This window comes from Eumetopias jubatus, unplaced genomic scaffold, assembly GCF_037043125.1.
Source record: "Eumetopias jubatus isolate StellerSeaLion01/CBP00866 unplaced genomic scaffold, mEumJub1_p1.0 scaffold_17, whole genome shotgun sequence".
Lineage (NCBI taxonomy): Eukaryota > Metazoa > Chordata > Mammalia > Carnivora > Otariidae > Eumetopias > Eumetopias jubatus.
In genome coordinates, this window is record NW_028274823.1 from 35,181,083 (window position 1) to 35,202,575 (window position 21,493).

At 37.1% G+C, this 21,493-nt stretch overlaps 1 protein-coding gene across 4 annotated transcripts in view; it reads right to left on the reverse strand.

Annotated features, from left to right (window-relative positions):
- Positions 1-232: 232 nt before the first annotated feature.
- Positions 233-21,493, reverse strand: part of EXOC6 (exocyst complex component 6) — a 227,377-nt gene continuing 206,116 nt past the window's right edge. For all 4 annotated transcript variants that reach the window (XM_028098444.2, XM_028098441.2, XM_088019985.1 and 1 more), the window contains 2 exons: positions 2,354-2,466; positions 233-1,476 (listed from right to left, as the gene is read on the reverse strand). In XM_028098444.2, the coding sequence (XP_027954245.1) occupies positions 1,344-1,476; positions 2,354-2,466 (246 nt within the window). In that variant the 3' untranslated portion in view covers positions 233-1,343. The remainder of the gene's footprint in view (positions 1,477-2,353; positions 2,467-21,493) is intronic.

Genomic DNA, 21,493 nt, shown 5'->3' on the forward strand with positions numbered 1-21,493 from the left:
TATTGTGCCTGAAGAATTACCACGTTTTCCATGTAGTATTTTTTAAAATGTGAAGTACTTTAGAATTGAGATGGTCAAGAGAATAAATGCTTATTATCTTTGTTTTGGTGACACTCCCCATTCCAATAACTAGGGAATAAGAGTTTTTCTGAAGGAAGCAGTTTTTTCAATCAGGAAGCTCTGAATAGATGCAACAGCAATGCATTTTCAACAACTTGCTCAACCTTTTTTTTTTTTTAATATTTCATCACAAAATCAAGAAACGGACATAATTCTTTACACTTATTTTACAGAGTCAAGTGTAAGTTTCTTACAGGCATAAATCCTGAAAATGCAAAAGGAATAGTCAGCATAAATACAATGAAAAAAAGTTAGGGTCAGGTTGATAACTACCATTTGGACCATAGTAATTTACACAGAAAAAAATGTACATTCATTTTAGATTTTCCAGAATTCATTTGGTTTGGCTTGTTTCCATACTGAGGATAGGTACTGAGATCTGCTATTTGAAGAAAGTAACCTGACCCCTGTGGTAACGTCTGTGTGTGTAGGAACATATCTACTTTAGCACAAGCAGCACCTGAAGTGGTTTACCCCGCTTCGTTCCTGTCCTCTCTTTTAACTTGAACCAAACCAATCCAAATAAATCCTAGAATGGGGTCAGCTACAAACAATATAGTTAGAAATATTAACCCTGTTAGAGAGAAACAACATTGCATCTTTAGAAAATCCAAACACCTTTTCTTCATATTCAGAGCATTAAATTAAACCACCCAAGCAGAACAAATAACTCACATTCTTACTGAGTTAAATCAAGGTTGATTTCAGGGACCTTTAAAGATTTGTATATTTCCCCCTCAGAATCTGCAGAATTGGAAAATTTAGTCTACTTAAATCATATTGAGATGAAAATAAAAGTTAACAGTTACAAAATGACAGTGAAATACTCCCATATCAGACATGGTTACATTTCAAAACTGGATACTAATGAAAAAAACCACAAAAGTCATTCAAGTCTGAATAGAAAAGAATACTTACATATAGAGGCATATAAGCTTTTTCTAATGAATTTACAATCAATTTCATATACAATATTTGACCTGATTTAAATATTACGTTTTGCTTTTCCTTAAAAGTGAAAAAAATTGTCACACTTTCCATATATAAAATAGTATCCAATTATTTAAAAATCTGCACAAATGATATTTTTATTGTTTCTTGTTTAATTTCTCATCAGTGTCTCTTTTCTGTGTTTTTAAATTCTGCAAACAAATTACTGTATCATGACCCATTAGAGATCAACGTTGAATCACAGATTTGGTGTCACTGAGTGCAATCCAAGTCTATGTGTGCTGGGACATACCATTCACCAAACTTCTCAGCTGCTTCACAACTGTCTCTATCAACTTCTGTTTGTCTCGATCATTCTTCCTGAACTGAGCAAATATATTGTTCTTTTTGCTAGTATCCTTCATCCTAGGAATATATATGAATGAAGAGGCTTGGTAAAGGGAAATTAAAAGCTATGCTGTCACAAGTAAAATATCTTGGCATGCTCTGAATTATCTCACACTAATCCTTATGCTTGAAAAATATACTTCAAAGAAAATAGGTACTAATAAAAATACAGAGCAACTACAGAAAATATTAGCAGCTTTATTTTACATTCTATATGAAGAGGAGTTTTTGCATTAGTATGTAAATCTAAAGTATGTTAAGCTTTCTAATATCATAATATTTTCTAATATCATTCCATAATGTAGGCTAAAATACATACCCTTTATGGACTCTGCAAATCACATTCATAGCAAGACAAGGTGAAAGAAAAATAACATTAGAAAATTTAAAGCAGCGGGTTTTTTTTTTTTGGTTTTTTTTTTGGCCTCACTAGTGTTTCATGGCATGGTAAAATAAATTTACATTTATTTTAAACAGTTCCTTTTGTCCTCTGAAATCAAATATATCACAGATATTCTGAAATGTGGGAAAATAATATACATTTTTAATTCAAAAATAGAAAATTTTAATAGTGATACCTAAAATGAAATGTGATTAAGTGAAAAGAAAATCTGCCACATAATGAGGGGAAAAGTAACAACTAAACTTCTATTATTTTTAATTGGACAAGATGCACCAAAATTTTGTTCACATCAACAGGAACACCAATCTCATAAAACTACACCAACACTACAACCAGGAAAGAAAGAGGCTTATGTTTTGGTCATTAAAATGGACTGAGCTTTTAAGCTCCATTTAGACATTTTTCTTTTGTTGAAAATCTCTAGTTGTTCAATCATCACTAAATCACAAAATGCTATAATGTTGTGCAAAAAAGTCTTCAGAATATACTTACTTCTCCAAAAGAGTAAGAGCTGTGTTTGGATTCACCCGAAGGTACTTAGAAGCTGGCTGTCCATAATCAGCTAGATAAGTAGACCAATCCCAAACCATAAACAGGTCAAGGAGCTGAGGAAGATAGGGCAAAAATGTTAAACCAACTTTTGACTATTTAGCCATAGCTAATACATACAGTATATGCCATTCTTGATCCACTTTAATATGACCTGCTTCTTAGATGGAACAGAATAAGGAATTCATTTTTAAAACTTTATCATTAACTATACTGTATAACCAAAACAGCACATAGTGTCTTTTTACTTTTGAAATTACTAAAATTGTCAGGTGTTGCTTTTCTAATATAATACCTGATTGCATTCTCAAGCAATTATAAAATAATGAAAGTACTATTAATAGAATTATATTAACACTTGTACCTGATGTATAGAGATTTAATCTTTACTCATTATTCAGTTCATACTCCAATTTAATTAATAAGGGTTGGTGCTACTACCTGTTTGAAGAATTTCAAAGAACTTAAATTGAACCTTTTTTCTTAGAGGTTAAGTATGTTTACCTTTCAAAGAAGCCGTTTGTACCTAGACTTTTCCCAAAGTAATTTAAACCAAAAGCTCAGATAATCTCAATTAAGTGCATTAAACAACCTCTGCTGGATTCTCCCTGGTGATAGATCCTCAGCAGTATTATGAAATGAGGGCTTCAGGACTCAGCCTGTTAACTCTAGGCAATCATTTTGTATAAACAAACAACAACAAAAAGAAGCCCTCTTGTATTCCGTAGTGTCTTAAAATTGACTATTTGCTTTATAATCTCCAGTTAGAATTGTTGTCAAATATGGAAGTAATCTTTTAAAAGCAATGCCGTGCCTAAACCAAAGCACCAAACTCCTTATCCAACTTTAAAACCCTAATCTCCTTTAAGCCATTTAAAACCAACTTCCTATCCCCATTTGAATTGTTTCAGAAAGCTAAATACTTTACTTACTACCTTCCTTCAGTTTTTATATTATTCTTTCTTCTTGTCTTAACTCACTTTATAAGTAAGGGGTGTATTGGTTTTGCTTTCAATTGAAGGAAGCATTTGTATTTACTCATAGGATATGGGAGCCAAGCCACGGACTCTGGGAGGGATAAAACTTCTGGGGTGATTAAAACCTAAAGAAAGGTTACAAAAAAATAGCTCTTCTTTAGGAAGGTAATGGACTTGTCTGACTCTTTTCCCATCCAATATACAGCTATTAGTAGAGACGTTCCCATAAAAGGGTGAAAATTCCATAATGAAAATAGTAACTAGTATATTAAAAGCCACTCTATTTTCTTTTGGATAACATTCTAGGCTACATCAAAAGTTAAGATATTGGTACAAAAACTACACTGAAACAATGTTAAGAGAATATACTGTCTGGAAAAGAAATGTTATTTAAAGTTTAAAATTTATTTTAACTTCTGTGTAATTTTTGACTGTTGCTTAGCAACAAGCAACTTTCACAAAGAGGGAAAAGTTAACTTTCACACACACTGACAGTGAAAATGAAAATCGGCATAACATCTCTGGAATGTGATTTTATAATACATGTTTAAGAACCCTATAAAAATGGCCATTCCCTTTGATTCAGTAATCCTAGTTCTAGGACTCAAACCTCGGGAAACAATAATAAAGGTAGAGAATAATAATGTTAATCTAAAAAATTTTAACTGTGTTATCAAAAAACCAAAGGGGGGGGGAAGCCTGAAAATGGCCCAAGTCTCAATATTAAGAGAATGGTTAAGTAGTGAGGTATATCTATCTGTTAAAATGAGTATCATGTAGATATTAGAATCGATGTTTACACAAAATTTTAAGTATCTTGGTAAGATGCCTGTGATAAATGTTCCTACTAAAATTACATAAACACCCATCAAAAAAGAATGGGAGAAAATTTTCGAGAATGTTAAGAATGGTTGTTATTTGTGTGGTGGGGTTATGGGTAACTTACTGAATTCTTCATTTTCATAATATTCCACAATGGCTATGTATTAACTCTAGATTTAGAAATAAGGTTTACATATTTATATATTAAAATAAATTTCAGTAATAAATACTCCTCACACAGTTGTTAACAAAAGCCTCATTTTGAAGGACTCCTCTTTTAGGTATAAGTGTGTGTTTACGCAAGTATGTGTGGGCATGCGCACAGTCAGCAGAAAGTAACCACTTAATACACCGGCTGTAATCTCCCTTTCTTTCCAAAAGGCATTAGCAACATGACCTTTGGGGTTTGGAAGAGGAAGAGGCCTTAAAATAAGTCTCTTTTTCTCTTGGGTTGATCTACCCCCGGGTGGGAAAGGAGAAGTCTATTTAATGAATTTAAAACCTACACCAACTCCAACAGTGAATACAGAACTGGTTCTTCTACAAAACAGCAAAAAAACAGACTCTCCTAGATAAAGAAATATTCATTCACATGTGGTCAGATACTCATATGCAAATCTCTTATCACTAGAAATTACAGGAACCATAAAATTTAACCTGCCTGCCTACATGTCAACAAGTCTAATCTACATGCTTTTAAATTTACACTAGTATTTTATAGAAATATACATTGTGCATCATTAACTTGTAGATATCTATGGAAATCTGCATAAGGTTGAACATTCATGGTTAAGGAACTCACTGACAATGTGGAAAAAAGGCTAATGATCTGGGTAAGGTTCATTTATTCATTCAACAAATATTGACTGCCCACCTATAATGTGCTAGTTACTGAGCTAGGCCAGAGATCCGGTCTGAATGAGACAAATGGTCCCTGTCCTTCTAGAGTTTACTTTTTAAGTGGGGAAAGTGGGGAGGTGACAGTTAACAAGGAAACAAGTAATGTTTTGATGTTGACATGAAGAAATTATAAAAGAAAAAAAAAACTATTCACACAATCCTAGAAATTTAAACTACAGTAACACATGAGGAAGCTACGATCAATTTATTTAAAAATTTTTTTTAATTTTTTCATTTTTTTAGCTTCAAGTTTTTATTTAAATTCCAGTTAACATACAGGGAAGCTACAATCAATTTATTTTATTTATTTTTGAAGATTTTATTTATTTGAAAGAGAGAGGGCACAAAGGGGGAAGGAGCAGAAGGAGAGAGAGAAGCAGGCTCCCCGCTGAGCAGGGAGCCCAATGTGGGGCTCGATCCCAGGACCCTGGGATCATGACCTGAGCCGGAGGCAGACGCTTAATGACTGAGCCACACAGGTGCCCTGCTACAATCAATTTAATATTAAGACAGAAGCTGCTGATTTCTATAGGAGCCAGTGACTGCTTGCTCATTATTCTCAGCCCACGCACCCAGTGGCTATAGACTCAAGCACCATTTCTGTGTCTGTGCCCCAAAGGATGCATGGATACAGGTGCAGAGGAAGTATCGGGCCAGGAAGCACACTGCCCTCCTATCCTGATTTTTCATTTCCATGTGTGTAAGGATTTTTCAAATGCATAATACTGCATTTAATAAGTAAATAGAAACAAACTTCATAAAGCTAGGCAGGCAAATGCATGACGTGTGTTCAGCAGAGTGTAACCACTCAGTAGACATTCAAGAAATAACTTACTGATTGATGATGCCAGACCATCCCAAGTTTACCCGGGAGCTTTTTCCTAGGCTTTTCAGAGTATAAAAAAATGAGCACCCTACAGACTTCTTTGGCTTATGCTCACAGCTCTCTGGAAAACACCAGTGTGGGCCTGTGGGCAAACTAGGGCAAGTGAATGTAGTCAATTGACTTCCCTCCACTGTTCCCTGGCCTTTCCCTGGGGCACTGGTAAAGAAAATAGATTCCCTCATGATAAAGACTTAGATCTAATGTAAGTAAGAGTTAAATGATCTTTCTAGAGAAAGAACCAATTCTTTTCTTTCTCTAATATTTCTGAATGGTCTATCAGTGTCCCTCATCCGTAATTATTACAAGGTCCTATTTCACTTTTTAAAATTGAAGTATAATTGCCATACAATATCCCATGGGTTTCAGGTATACATCGTAGTGATTTGATATTTTTATACATCACAAAATGATCCCCAAGGTAAGTCTAGTTACCATCTGTCACCATACAAAGTTATTACAATATTACTGACTATATATCCTATGCTGTACATTACATCCCTGTGACTTATTTATTTTACAACTGGAAGTTTGTACCTGTTAAACCCTTTTACTTATTTCATCCACTCTGAAACCACTCCCCACTCTGGTAACCAACAGTTTGTCTCCTGTATTTATGAGTCTGTTTCTGTTTTGTTTGCTCACTTGTTTTTTTTTTTTTAGATTCCACATATAAGTGAAATCATACAGTATTTGTTTTTCTCTGACTTACTTCATTTAGCATAATACCCTCTAGGTCCATTCATGTGATCACAAATGGCAAGATTTCATTTCTTTTTACGGCTGAACAACATTCCATTATATATATATATAATATATATATATATATATTCCATATATCTCCCACAGCTTCTTTATCCATTTACTGACTGACGGACACTTTGGTTGCTTCCACATCTTGGTGACTGTAAATTATGCCACAGTGAACATACTGGGTGCATATATCTCTTTAAATTGGTGTTTTTGTTTCCTCTGGATAAATACCTAGAAGTGGGATTGCTGGATCCACATCCAGCGTGGAGCCTGACAGCGGGGTTCGATCTCACAACCCCGAGATCATGACCTGAGACAGATGCTCAACTGACTGAGCCACCCAGATGCCCTGGAATTGCTGGATCTTATGGCAGTTCTATTTTTAATTTTTTGAGGAACCTCCACACTGCTGTCCATGGTGGCTGCACCAATTCACATTCCTACCAGCAGGGCACAAGGGTTTCCTTTCCTCCACATCCTTGCCAACACTTGCTATTTCTTTGTCTTTCTCATAGATGTGAGGGGAAATCTCATTGTAATTTTGATTTGCGTTTTCCTGACGATTAGTGATGTTTAGCATTTTTTCATGTGCCCATTGGCCATCTATGTATCTTCTTTGGAAAAATGTCTATTCAAGTCCTGGATTGTTTTGGGGGGGTTGATATTCAGTTGTGTAAGTTTTTTTTTAAATATATTTTGGATATTAACCCTTTATCGAATCTATGATTTGCAAATCTCTTCACCCATTAGATAACTTGCCTTTTTGTTTTGTTGATGGTCTCCTTTGCTGTGCAAAAGCTTTGCAGTTTGATGTAATCCCACTTTTTCACATTTTAAAGTACAATTCTTTTTTTTTTTTATTATCAACTGAAGCTTTATTTTTCATTGCTTGGAGAATAATTGAAGGGTAGATGGAAAGAGGGAGGGAAGGACAGAAGGACTGCGGGAGAAAGAATCCTGCAAGGAGGAGGGGCTGGACTGGGGAAGATGAGAAGCATGTACAGGGCAAAGGGGCAACTGGACAATAGGAGATACTGAATGGAGGGGGAGGGAAGTTACAGGGGGCATGAAACTCAGAACCAGCCACAGGGGGGGCGAGTTAAAGTACAGTTCTATTGAAGTAAAAGATGTAACACAAAAGTAGGACATTATTCTTGGGTCCTACCCTAACCTTATGCCAGGCGAGAGTTATGCAATGAGCTCATTTTATAGGCTGCTACCCATGCCTGTTCATGATCTCTGATCTTTGGAATAGTTTAAAAAGAACATGCCTGCTCTGGAGCAAGAGTGTGATAGGAAGGGATGAGGAAAGTGGAGTGGTGCCAGAAAAAAACCACTGACACTCATCTTCACTCCACACACAATCATAGCCTTGGGGTCCCTCCCTCACAGTTGGTCAGGTTTCACAGGATGCACTATATATCCTTAATATTAAAACCTAAGTTATGGAAAACCTCACTTCTCTACCTTAAGCTCTGCTCCCTTTCAGATGGCGTTACACAAATAATACATGTTATTAATTACACAAAATCTCTCTGTCTTGTAAATAAACAGTAAGACACAGTCTCAACAGGTGAATTTATTAACATATATACCTGATATTCAAAGATGTAGATCAAACATGAACAAAAACAAAAATCTTCCCTAGATTATTCAAAAGCAATTTTACAATTACTTATTAAAGGATAAAGTCAGGCATATTATAATGAAAATTGGTATTAAGTTCTATAAATGGGTTTGTTCCAATAGTCAAGTAAAATAATTCTACCTTAAATCCTTTTGGGAAGTAAGCAAAGTATGGATCATACAAAAATGAATAGCAAAATAAGATGCCTTAGTTCTATCTCATCATGATTTATAAGATTATCTAAAATTAGTATCCTAACTTCTTTTTTCACCAAGGATTCAAAAATACCCTTCATAACTAATCTGATAACATAAAGTGGACTTATGCCAATATCTGTAAGTGAGTGGTAAGTTTCACTTCCTCAGCATTCCCTGTGTGTGTCCAGCAAACAAAAAGATTTAGCTTAAGGAAAGATATGGTTGCATGGGTGGTCCCATTTATATGCTCAAAATAGTTGAATCACTTCAGAATCACTGAAGAATTCGTTTGTGTCAAGGCATCTGGCTTGCTGACAGTTTCTCATCCTAAGTCTCACTCCCAGTGTCCACCCAAGAAACTTGGGAGTCTTGGACCTGTTGAGATCACTTTGTGCAAATGACACAATGAATCTAGGCCGACTTAAAACCATTCTATGGAACTCTTGAAGTGACTTTTTGCCTTTGTAAAAGTGAACTCAGAGTGCCAGGTCATTTTTTCCTTGAATCTGGTTTAGCTTTCTTTGTTTTGAGTCTTTTGGGTTTTGCTTTTGAAGCACCTCAGGGGCAGTGACCCAAGACAGAAGATAAATAAAGCTAAGCCAACCTCAAGAGAAAAGCAATTGGGGATACCAGGTTTGCTTTTGTAAATGTGAACAGTGACCTGGGGGCTCAGGTCAACCTTAGTCCCCCAAATTCCCTTTTCCAAACACCAAATCCACCTGGGACCTCAGAGTTGCTTTGCAGATTCCAAAAGTAAAGCAGATCATTTTTCCTCTCCCTCCGAAACAGAAAGCCAATGCAAGGGTTCCTAGAGCACTTCAGAGATGTAAACAGCAATGAAAATCCTAAACCATAATACAGCTTTAACGAAGAAATATGAGCAATTAGGCACTGGGGATTCAAGAAAAATGGGTCTTACTAAATCAGTCCCAAAGGGGGAAAATACAAGTCCTTTTTCTAAATAGATGTTGAAATCAAATGATGAGCTCAATATGATTTTTAAAGCTTTTGGCTTTACCCCCTTTCCAACTATCTGAAAACACCACATACGGAAAACTCCACATGAAGCACAGAAGAGAAGTTTAAGTAGTAGCCAGAAAGGGCCTAGCCAAAAACTGTAATGCAGCAGTATTGTGCCTCCACTCACCTCACTTTCTGCGCTCAGGTGTTAACTGCCCTCAAGCTGCCTCATGCTTTCTGATACACATGACCCCTAACCCACACCTACCCTCTTCAAATGTCCCATTTGCCAAACCTGTCCTCCACTGGCTTTTCCACTCCCACCTACATAAGACCAGGAGCAAGCTTTGGGCACAGCACTCTGTAGAGACTGTTTAAGGGCATCGACCTCTTCGGGTCATTTCACTAGGGTGAACTGCACACAGTAGAAGTAGAATGTTCTCAAAGTATTTTTGATGGTAAGCTATGTAGTACTCCTAGATAAACTCCTTGCGTCGGTTTGGAATTTGGGAAAAGAGGCAAAAAATGGAATTTACATAATCAGATTTATACACATCCACATTTGCTTTATCTTTAATTTTTTGGTCACTATCATGGCTAAAATGGCATACATATACATACAGATATATGATTTTCTGTGGTTAATTTATTAAAATTATTTTTACCAAGTAATACATGGTTAATAATCATAAAAACCAAAGGCCCCTGCCCCACCCTTCCCATTCTTAGAAGCAATCACATGTAACTCCTTCTGTTTAATTGCTTCTCATTCTTAGAAGCAATCACATTTAACTCCCGGTATGGAGCCCAGTGTGGGGCTTGAACTCACAACCCTGGGATCAAGAAATACAAGAAATCACTTGTAATTCAGTGTCTCTAAATATTTTCTAATTTTTGATTTATCAGCTTGCAGCTATCACATATGACAGTTTACCTTAGACAACCTTCCTATTTTTTGATTGCTATCACCTCTATTTTTGCTTTTATAACTTTAATATAATTAAACTGCTATTTCTTGTTCTGTTACTTTTACAAAAATTTTTAAGGCAGCTTTGAAATGTATTTCACATACAATTCATCCATTTAAAGTGTACAAATCAATGGTTTTGAATATATTCAAGGAGTTGTGCAGCCATCTCCATCAATTTTAGAATATTTTTATCACCCCATACCATTAGCAGTCACTCTCCAAACAGGAGTCATATAACATGTGGTCTTTTGTAACAAGTTTCTGTCAATTAGCATGATGTTTTCAAGGGTCATCCATGTTGTAGCATATGTCATTACTTCATTCCTTTTTATTGCCAAATAATATTCTATTGTATGGATATGCCACATTTTGTTCATCCATTCATCAGTTAATGGACATCTGGGTTATTTCCGTTTTTCAGCTATTATGAACGATACTGCTGTGAACATTCATGTACAAGTTTTTGTGTGGATATGTTTTTATTTTTCTTGGGTATATACCTGGGAGTAGAATTTGTTACATAAGCTTTTAAGAGGATCTTCTGACTCTCCATTAGTAACATAAGAAATTAACATCTTATATGGTTGAGTTTTAAAATAATTCTTTGGCAATTGGGGTTTAAATTACTTATATATTTAAACCCAAATAACAATAGATATTTAACTAAAGTTTCCTAAAAGTTCTTTATAAATGCTAAAATATGTTAATAAAATTATTATCAAGAATTTTTCTAGCCTCTATTTCTGAAAAGCAAAATCCCTATAATTATCCAAAACAGGAAAGAAAATTTCAGATAGTTTCCTCAGGTACATTTACCTCAAATAGTTGAGTATGATTTTGATTTTTATAATACCTTCACATATATACTTGGCTTGTTTTTCTTCAGTCATGAGACTACCTAATTCAGCTTCCTGATATTAAAAGGTAGGTTACCTATTGAACAATAGCATTTACCTAATTACCCAAACCAGAAATCTGCATTCAGTCTGTTTTGGTTGAGACCAGCAGGTACCCCGTTTGTCTGTTAGTTTGTTTTTAAGTAGGCTCCATGCCCAGTATGGAGCCCAATGTGGGGCTTGAACTCACAACCCTGGGATCAAGACCTGAACTGAGATCAAGAGTTACACACTCAACCAACTGAGCCACCCCAGCGTCCCATCATGCAGTCTGTTTTGACTCCTCTCTTTCACAACTCTGGCATCTAACTTGTTGCTAAACTGTGCCAACTTAACCTCTTAAATATTTCTTGAAATCACTTGCTTCCTACTTTCCATCCCTACTACTACTACTATTCTAGTTCAGGTATCATGATCTCTACCCTGGGGCCTTTGGTATCACCTATCCTGTTCTGCCTCTCCCTTCTAATACCCCAGATCCATCAATCTCCACACTGCTGCCAGAGAGATCCAGCTAAAATACAAATGTGATCATACCATTCACTTACTTAAAACAGTCAATGGCTTCCCAACTTCTTCAAGATAAATCTCAAATTCTTTAACATGAAATGCAAAGGGATCCTGCACCTAATCCAGGTTGTTGGGGAGAAAGAATTTCCTCTGCCCTTCAAGATCCTCCTAACTGGACTAAGAATCAAATTGCAATGAGATAGATTAAGCAGAGAAAATTAAATTTAATAGCTTACCTATGGAGAATCTACACAGACATGGAAATTCCAAAGACAATGAGGCAACATGAAGCTTAAATGAGCTAGAGACAGCAGTAGGGTCTGAGGATACAAAGGGAAGAAGGACCATTAGCAGGAAGGTAAAAGGAGATGTTTGGAAAACAAATGTTGCCCTATTATGCAGAGAAGTTTCTTAGGTAAAAGGGAGTCTCTGTTAATAGTTCTCTTCCTGGTACAAGCACGCAGTTGAGGGGGAGGTAAGGAGCTTTTCTTGTATCTGCTGGGTTTTAATTGCTTTTAGCCCAAAATAATGTTCATGCCACAGTGGACCATCTCGGGATGCCGACCCTTGGTCCCTACAAGGTCAACCTTTTGGCTTCCTCTCCTGCCTTGTAATTTAAGCTCCTAAACAAGGAATTCTCTTAAATACCATGATGACCCCCAGGATGTTGCTCATTTTCTTTTCCTCTGTGTGGAGTCCCTTTCCCCTCTTTCATCACCCATGTAACTCTTATTTATTCCATAAAATTTAAATTTCTCAAAATTTAAATCCTGCCTCTCTCAAGAAGCCCCCCAGGGCTTGGGTTGGGTTTTCTGTTCCTTTCATGTCCTCAGAGCTCCTGCCACATCTCTATCACAGGATTTTTCACAGTATATTGATGTGTCTACCAACCCATTAAAGAATTAAATATCAATTCCTTTTGTAGATTGAGTGATTCACGGCTATTTCAGCCCAGTCTCTTTCCAGTATCCCAACAGTTGAAGTGCCTTTACTTCCTCCTAATAATGTACTTTGTAAGTGCCTCAAAGCTGGCAATTTGTGTTGCTTATATCTGTATCTTCACATTTGGCCCAGTTTCTGGTATATAGTAGGCACCAAGTAAATGTATGTTGAGATGAACTGTATATGCTACCTTGTGACACAGAATTTTATAAGTCTATGCTGAACTCACATCTTATATACTAATAAGATAGCTATATTATTTACTTTAATGTGAACTATTAATAACTAAAACATCTCTGAATTTTTAGTAACACCTTATAATTATTTTGAAAGCTAGACTAGTCGATTTATTGACTGATTAATTTGTGCTATAGAATGCACTAGAAATATTTCACAACCAGAGTTCTGCTCCGAGATTACCTTTTGTAAACCAGTGATGCCACCATCAAACATGTTAAATAAACATTCCCAGGTCATACATTCAATTTTCTGTCCAGATTCATTACGTCATCTGCCGCATTTATGTAACAAGTAGTTTATGTAATTACTTCACCAATAAAGCTCTTACTTCCAATACTCAGAAAATCAAACCCTGAATCTCATGATGAGAGGTATTTACTAGACTTTTGATTTTCTCTGTAAGTCATTTTGCTTTAACAAAGCTATGGAGAAATAAGATCTGTTTGTATAAATTGTGTAAGACCTAGAACAATGAAGATAATATGATGAGCCAATGAAGAAAAATTAATATACGATGTGTCTATACTCCAGGATATAGTACTTGCTTGAATGAAGGGAGCTAGACTAGGCTGGAGCTTCATTATGTACTCCTTTAAACACACTTTAATTGATAAGAAGAGAAAGAGGGAGGGAATAACCACTTTTTTTTTTTTAAGGTTTTTTATTTATTTATTTGACAGAGAGAGGCACAGAGAGAAAGGGAACACAAGCAGGGGGAGCAGGAGAGGGAGAAGCAGGCTTCCCTCCGAGCAGGGAGCCCGATGTGAGACTCGATCCCAGGACCCCGGGATCATGACCTGAGCTGAAGGGAGACGCTTAACAACTGAGCCACCCAGGCGCCCACCACTTTTTTTTTTTTAATAACCACTTTTTAAAAATTTGTGAATCTAAGTGGATGTTTCTCTCCCCTCCTCCCCACAGTTGTGATTTAAAATAAGGCACACAAAAACTTGGAGAATCTAACAGATAGATTAATTTAGTCTTCAACAAAATCAGTCACATACGTTTTACTCTAAAATATTAGTAAATCAAGTAATGTATAGTTTATAATTTGCCATTAGTTATAAATACAGACTTTTGGCTTTTGAAAAGACAAAGCTGAACTAAAATTAAAATCAGATACTTCGGCCCCTAGAGTCATCTTATCTTCTTTAAAATGGAACTCAGGCCATTTGAGATAAATAAAACAAACCAAGACCATTAAATTCCAACCACTACAGGAGGAAAAGGAGGATAGTTTCCATGGTAATACCTTAGTAGGCAGTGACAAAAGTGGAGACCCCGTTCCAGTCACTGCATAACTAGACTTCACTCTGGTGAAATGGGGAATTTAATTTCAGATGTGTATCTCATTTGTTCTGCTTTCTAGAGACACGGTCTCAGTTTTATGTCCTAAAATATAAATATAGGTGCATTACCATTTTGCCATGGGTTCCCAAACGAATGAAGAGTTAGCTAGACTACTATACTTAGCATGATGGAAATACAGAGAATAAGAATCTCTGTGGTCTCCACTTAAGTCAAAGAATATTACACTATCTCACTGAGTATTTGTATTTAAAGGGGGTTTGCATCCTCGTTCATTTCTTTCTTCCAAATCTTAAAAATATTTTGTAATCTTTATTCAAACAATTTAAAAAGGTATGTATTTAGTTCACTTTTCCAGAATCTAAAAGGCACTTCTTTTATGCTAGACAATTTATTAACCCTTAATTATCCAGTTACTTCCAAGCCTGATTGTATATGTAATTCCCTTTTGTCGGGTATAATAATTTGCTCAATCAACATGTCAGAACACTTGCTGCTTAGTTTGGTTCAACAGATAAATTCAGTTTTTCCACAGCCTCAAGGCATAATTAAATTTGAAAAAAAGGGTAGTTATCAAATACACTGAAGCTGATTCACTAGGTAGGAGTACACAGCAGGTAGCCATGGCTTACTCTGGGGCCTGATGCATGCCTGAGTGCTTAGTTATTAGACTTCTGGGGCAGGGTAACAGTGACAACACTGTGACATTCTGACTAATGCAGGTATCCACATGAACTTCAAAATGGGCAACAAACTTTAAGATGAAGCTTAGTTAAAAAGCACCTGTGGGTAAAGACCCACTGGCGTCACACCTTCACTACAGGTTACAGAATTAAAAGATAAAAAGAGAAACTAAATAAAAACAGGAGGGGAAGGACTTATCTTCTTGGGAAGATGAATGCAGCCAGTGGAATTAAATAGATTGTGATCTAAGTCCTACAATGCTTGAATGATATGAATCTGTATAATGGGAGTGCAAAAAGAAATCCCTACCTGACCTCTGGATAACCTAAACAGGAAGTGAGGACATTTCTAAGCAAAATAGGCTGTGTCATCCTGTTAAAATAATTGTTTCCATTGACACTTTGCATTAACAGTGTACACCAAGTCATCAGAAAAAACTCGTCATAAGAGTTTCTTCCTTGTAATACATAAAACAGAACTTGGCCCAGCACCCTCAACACAGTTGAGGGGGTAAAGTTTGTTGATAATTAGGAGGACAAAGAAGGGGAGAGAGGGATAACAAACAGGTAAGAAAGCTGGAAGTATTAAATATTTACAGATTGGTTGAAAATAAATTAATTTTAAAATATATATATATTTTAAAGATTTTATTTATTAGAGAGAGAGAGAGAGAGCACAAGCAGGGGAAGCAGCAGCAACAGAGGGAGAAGAAAAGAAGACCCTGGGATCATGACCTGAGCCGAAGGCAGACGCTTAACCGACTGAGCCACCCAGGTGCCCCTAATAAAATACTTTTAAAGTTTTATTTATTTAAGTAATCTCTACACCTGACTTGGGGCTCAAACTCACACCCTTGAGATCAAGAGCTGCATGCTCTACAGACTGAGCCAGCCAGGTGCCCCATAAAAGGAATTTCATTCTTAATAAGACTCTGGGGTAATAACAGAGTATTCAATGATTTTAAGGAAACACTCAACAAACACTACAACTTAGAATGAGTCAGTTTTTCTTTTCTTCCAGAATAATTTTTTTTATTTTTTATGTTTTTAAAAAGATTTTATTTATTTATTTGTCAGAGAGAGAGAGGAAGAGAAAGAGCAAGCAGGGGGAGCAGCAGAGGGAGAAGCAGGCTCCCTGCTGAGCAAGGAGCCCGATGCAGGACTCGATCCCAGGATCCTGAGATCATGACCTGAGCCAAAAGCAGCCACTTCACCAACTGAGCCACCCAGGTGCCTCCAGAATAATTTTTTTAAAAAGATTTATTCATTCACTTGAGAGAGAGAGAGTGCACGAGAGAGCAGGGGTAGAGGCTAAGGGAGAGGGAGAGACAATCTCAAGCAGACTCCATGCTGAGCACAAAGCCTGACACTAGGCTCAATCTCAGGACCCTGAGATCACAACCTGAGCCGAAACCAAGGGTTGGACACTCAACTGACTGTGCCACCCAGGCACCCCTTTTTTTGGAGTAAGTTTTAAATATCTGCTATTTGGTCACAGTGCTTCAGAATGTTAGAAACTGTAACCACTTGGGAAAAATCAAGCCCCTCCAATGCCTCACCTAATCAATATTCTATGGATATTATTTGTTTATCCAATTATATTTCACTTGGAAAAAAGTACTGTTTCTTATGACACCAATAGTGTATGTATCCTATGCCCTATTAAATTCCCTCCCAACTCAGTTTTTTTTTTTTTTTAAATCAAGCTACTTTCATTTTGAATTGGTCATTTAAGGGAGTGATAAACTCTGGGTCTCAACTTCCTGTTCTGTAAAATGAAGGGGTCACATTTGCATGTGACAAGCACTCAATTTGACACAAGCAATGAAAAGATGATGATGACCCAGTCTTTGGATTCAAGGAGTTCTTCAGTGCAATGGAAAACATATTCACAAAAGCCTAATTATGAACTAAGATGCTAATTACACTGATGGAGTTATGTACAGGCTATTATTAGAGCATCCAATCTTGTTTGGGGAGTGCGAGGTAAACCCAAGAAGGCATCTGAGGTAGTACCTAAACTGAGTCTCAAAAAGGAGTTAATCATGGGGTGCCTGGGTGGCTCAGTTTGTTGAGAGTCTGACTCTTGGTTTCAACTCAGGTTGTGGTCTCAGGGTTGTGAGATCGAGCCCCACATCGGGCTCCACACTCAGCGTGGAGTCTGTTTGAGATTATCTCTCTCTCTCTCTCTGCTTCTCCCCCTGCTTGAGCTCTCTCTCTCTCTAAAATAACTGAATAAAAATCTTTTTAAAAAAGGAGTTAATCAAGAGAAAGGCAGTGGTATTTCAAGCAAATGGGACAGCATGAGAAAAAGCACAAAGATGAGAAACAGTTGTGCTTAGCGGGGGAGAGAGAGGAGGATGGATAGGTAGTAGGCAGGTCATTAGGATGGAAACAAGAGGATGGGTTTGAGAAATATTTAGGAGGAAAATTCCCTAGGCCACGATGATTGAATGTGGGGCATGGCAGAGTGATGCCATCAACCGTAACAGAGAACATGAAAAGATCTGATCTGAGAATGAGGGAATATAATGTGTTGACAGCTTTGGCCACACAGGATGTAGGACACACATCCCAGTGGAAATGTGTACCAAGCAACTGCATACATATCTAGGGCATACAGCATTTGTGCCAGAGATCTGATGGAGAGTGGATGAGTTCACCCTGGCAGAATGTATACAGAGCAGAGTTCTAAGGACAAAAACCTCAGGGATACCAACATTTAGGGGGCAGGAAAAGGAAGCCACAAAAAAGACATAAAAAGAATGTTAAGAGAATATAGCTTTTGAAGATGAGAGAATTTTTTTTTAAGATTTTATTTATTTGACAAAAAGTGAGCAAAAGCAGGGGGAGCAGCAGAGAGAGAGGGAAAAGCAGGCTCAATGTGGGGCTTAATCCCAGGACCCTGGGTTCATGACCTGAGCTGAAGGCAGACGTTTAACCAACTGAGCCACCCAGGCGCCCCGAAGAAGAGAGAATTTTAAAGAGGATTTGATCAACATTATCAAACACAGCAGAAAGAACCAATAAAATAAGGGATAAAAAGGTCTTCTGGCCCTCCCTGGTGACCTAAGTGAATGATGTTTGAGCACTGTGGCAAAGCAGAGAGTGGACTGAGGAATGAAGGGGATATGAGGAAATAATTATAAATAATTCTTTTAAAGAATGAGGATACAAAGGAGAAAAGAAAAAAGAGATTGTAAATGTTAGAATGAGACTAGAGAAGATATCTCCCTGCCCGCCCTCTCTCTCTCTCGAGTAGGAAAGATTTGAACATGTTTTTAGGCTAAGGTATTTAGGGAAAGGATAAAGTGGAGGAAAGGCAGATGAATAATGAAACAACTCCCATCGAAAGATGAGGTCATGGACATTGGAAGATGAGAGAACCGTGAATAAAATGGCTATCTATTACATGAGTCTGAGGGAGGAAAATGAGGATGCATGTAAATATAGATAAAGTGTTCAACTGCAAAAGCAAGAGTGAGGGGCACCTGGCTGGCTCCGTCAGTGGGGCATGTGGCTCTTGATCTCAGGGTTGTGAGCCCTACTTTGGATGTAGAGATGATTTAAAAAATAAAATCTTGGGCGCCTGGGTGGCTCAGATGGTTAAGCGTCTGCCTTCGGCTCAGGTCATGGTCCCAGGGTCCTGGGATTGAGTCCCGCATCGGGCTCCCTGCTCCTTGGGAGCCTGCTTCTCCCTCTGCCTCTCTCTCTCTCTCTGTCTCTCATGAATAAATAAATAAAATCTTAAAAAATAAATAAATAAAAAATAAAAAATAAAATCTTTTTTAAAAAACAAACAAAAAAAGTCACAATGAGAGATTGGTGGTGACAGAGAGGAATGAAGGAGGCTCAAAGGGGCTGGAGCTTTCACTCAACAGTGGAAGAACAATGGTCTACAAATGGAAATTGGGATATTAGGAGAACAGGATCTCATTCATGCTGTGAAGTCTGTGAAAGGGTGCTTAGCTCCCACTAGAGAGCTCCTGGGTTAGCGTACCTCAGGATTCTAAGATGAGAGGGGAGGAAAACATTCTGCCAAAGCACTGAAGTTGTAGGGCCATTTACGTTGGAATGTCTTCATGATGGCACACCCTAAGAGGAGTAGAAGTGAAAAGATACACAGTAAACAAAACAATGAGTGAATGAGACAGTAAAAAGGTCCGGAGGCCAGGAGAGGAGTAAGATGTGGAAAGAGTAGGGAGAAAGTACCTCACTTGAATGAGTAATCAAACATTTTAATCTTTTTTTTTTTAAAGATTTTATTTGTTTGACACAGAGAGAGAGAGAAGGAGAGAGCAAGCACAAGCAGGGGGAATGACAGGCAGAGGAGAAGCAGGCTCCCCACTCAGCAGGGAGCCTGATGCGGGGCTCAATCCCAGGACCCTGGGATCATGACCTGAACTGAAGGCAGACGCTTAACTGACTGAGACACCCAGGTGCCACAAACATTTTAATCTTCTAGAAACACCAGCTCTCAGGAAGAAATGATGAAGGCTGTCATGAGGTTTTTCAAAAGGGCAAAGAAGCCTCTATTTGAACATAGACTTTCTCAAGACATCAGGAGCAGCAGCAAGGGCCCTGGTTAAGGGTAGAGTTTGTAGGAGGTTTGGTTAGATTGTCTTAAGCATCTTCCAATTCTCAAGTCTTAGGATTTCATGACCATGAAAATCATTGAATCAAAGACTGAAGGTAACTGAATGAGAGTCAAAGAAAGAACTATAAATTGTAAAACAGTCTAGGGACTAAACTGTCACTTACTGTTAAGTACTAAAGCATTGTAATGTACACCTAAGAATTAAGTTCAGGAAAAAAATATTATAAATTATTCCCAAACCAAATAATCCCAGGGTGCCTGGGTGGCTCAGTCATTAAGCGTCTGCCTTCAGCTCAGGTCATGATCCCAGGGTCCTGGGATCGAGCCCCGTGTCAGGCTCCCTGCTTGGCGGGAGGCCTGCTTCTCCCTCTCCTACTCGCCCTGCTTTGTTCCCTCTCTCGCTCTCTCTCTGTCAAATAAATAAATAAAATATTAAAAAAGAAAAAATCAAATAATCCTTTCAGCAATTTTATCCTTTCAATATATATTAGTAAAAATTTTCACGATGACACATATCCACTTGGCTCTTAGAAAGTCACTACTGAACAAAAACCCACTAAATTTCTTTTAGTATATGGTTTTATAGATATAGGACATGGAATGCACCCCTTCTGAATGCTACCTGAATGTTAGCAGTGTTGAGGTCTCTCAGCCATCTAAATATGGGGATGGGTGGCTCTGCTGGCCCCCAAAATTTCACTCCTAAAGCATGGAGTATGTCCATGTACCTAGTTTTGGGGGTATGTTTGTTTTCCCTTTCTAACCAACTTATGAGTCCTTTAAGGGCAAAGATAATAGCTCTTACTTCTCCCTTAGGATACTCAATAAAAGCTTGTTGAACTGAACTAAATTGTGTTTCACAGAACACTCTGAGAAGCCGAAGAAGTTTAAGGACTGTGTCTTTTCTGCAACAAAAGGAAAATCAGAGAGATTAATGCACAAGAAAAAGCTTCTAATTTAAACCACTGGAAAGCCTTTGCATAAATATTGTTTGAGCCTGGGACCCTTTCACACACACAGATTACCTTGAATGGACCCCGAGAGACTGATAGAGTCTCTACACAAAGTTCACTAATCACCTACTGTTAATTTTTCTTTATCTCCATTTTAGACCATTAGTTGTATTTGTGTACAACTTTTCACTTGAACGTCTCATTCCAGTGAAGTACAGGCTTTTCTATACTTTATAAAAGGGAAACTGAGCTTCAGAGAGATTAAGTGTCTTGTTCAAATTTATATGTAAAGTAGGATTAGGATCTAATTTCCTCAATTTATAAGTTAAGTGCTTAAAACAACCAGGTTAGAGTGGCTTAATTTATACAAGATTTCCTTTTATTTGTATGTATAACCAATCTGCGTTCAAAAAGAACTCTTGGTAAAGTTTTTTAGAACACTGTTGTAAGATTCACACTGGATATGGCAAATATTGTAAAGGCAGTGTAAGGAATTTTGTCTTACACAGCAAAAAAGATCATATGGTGAATATGGTGGTTCTGGTTAGAATACTCATTAGTATGTTAAAGAGTGCAATAATTATTGCTGTTTTTCTGACAAAGCATTTAAATATTTAAACTTCTCATAATCTATCCTCCCAACTCAAAGAAATCTATAATAGAAAAAAATGTTTCTATTCAAAAAAAGAAAACAATTATTAGGGAAAAATATATCTTATACATGAATAATAGGGAGTTTGGCAAATATGTGAAATTAATGTTGAAAGAAGAATAAAGTTCCCTGTTGAATAGTGCCAATACTGAGTTTATATCTAATAATCAGTTTAATGGATGTATATTTATAAAGGCCAGCTATTACTATTAT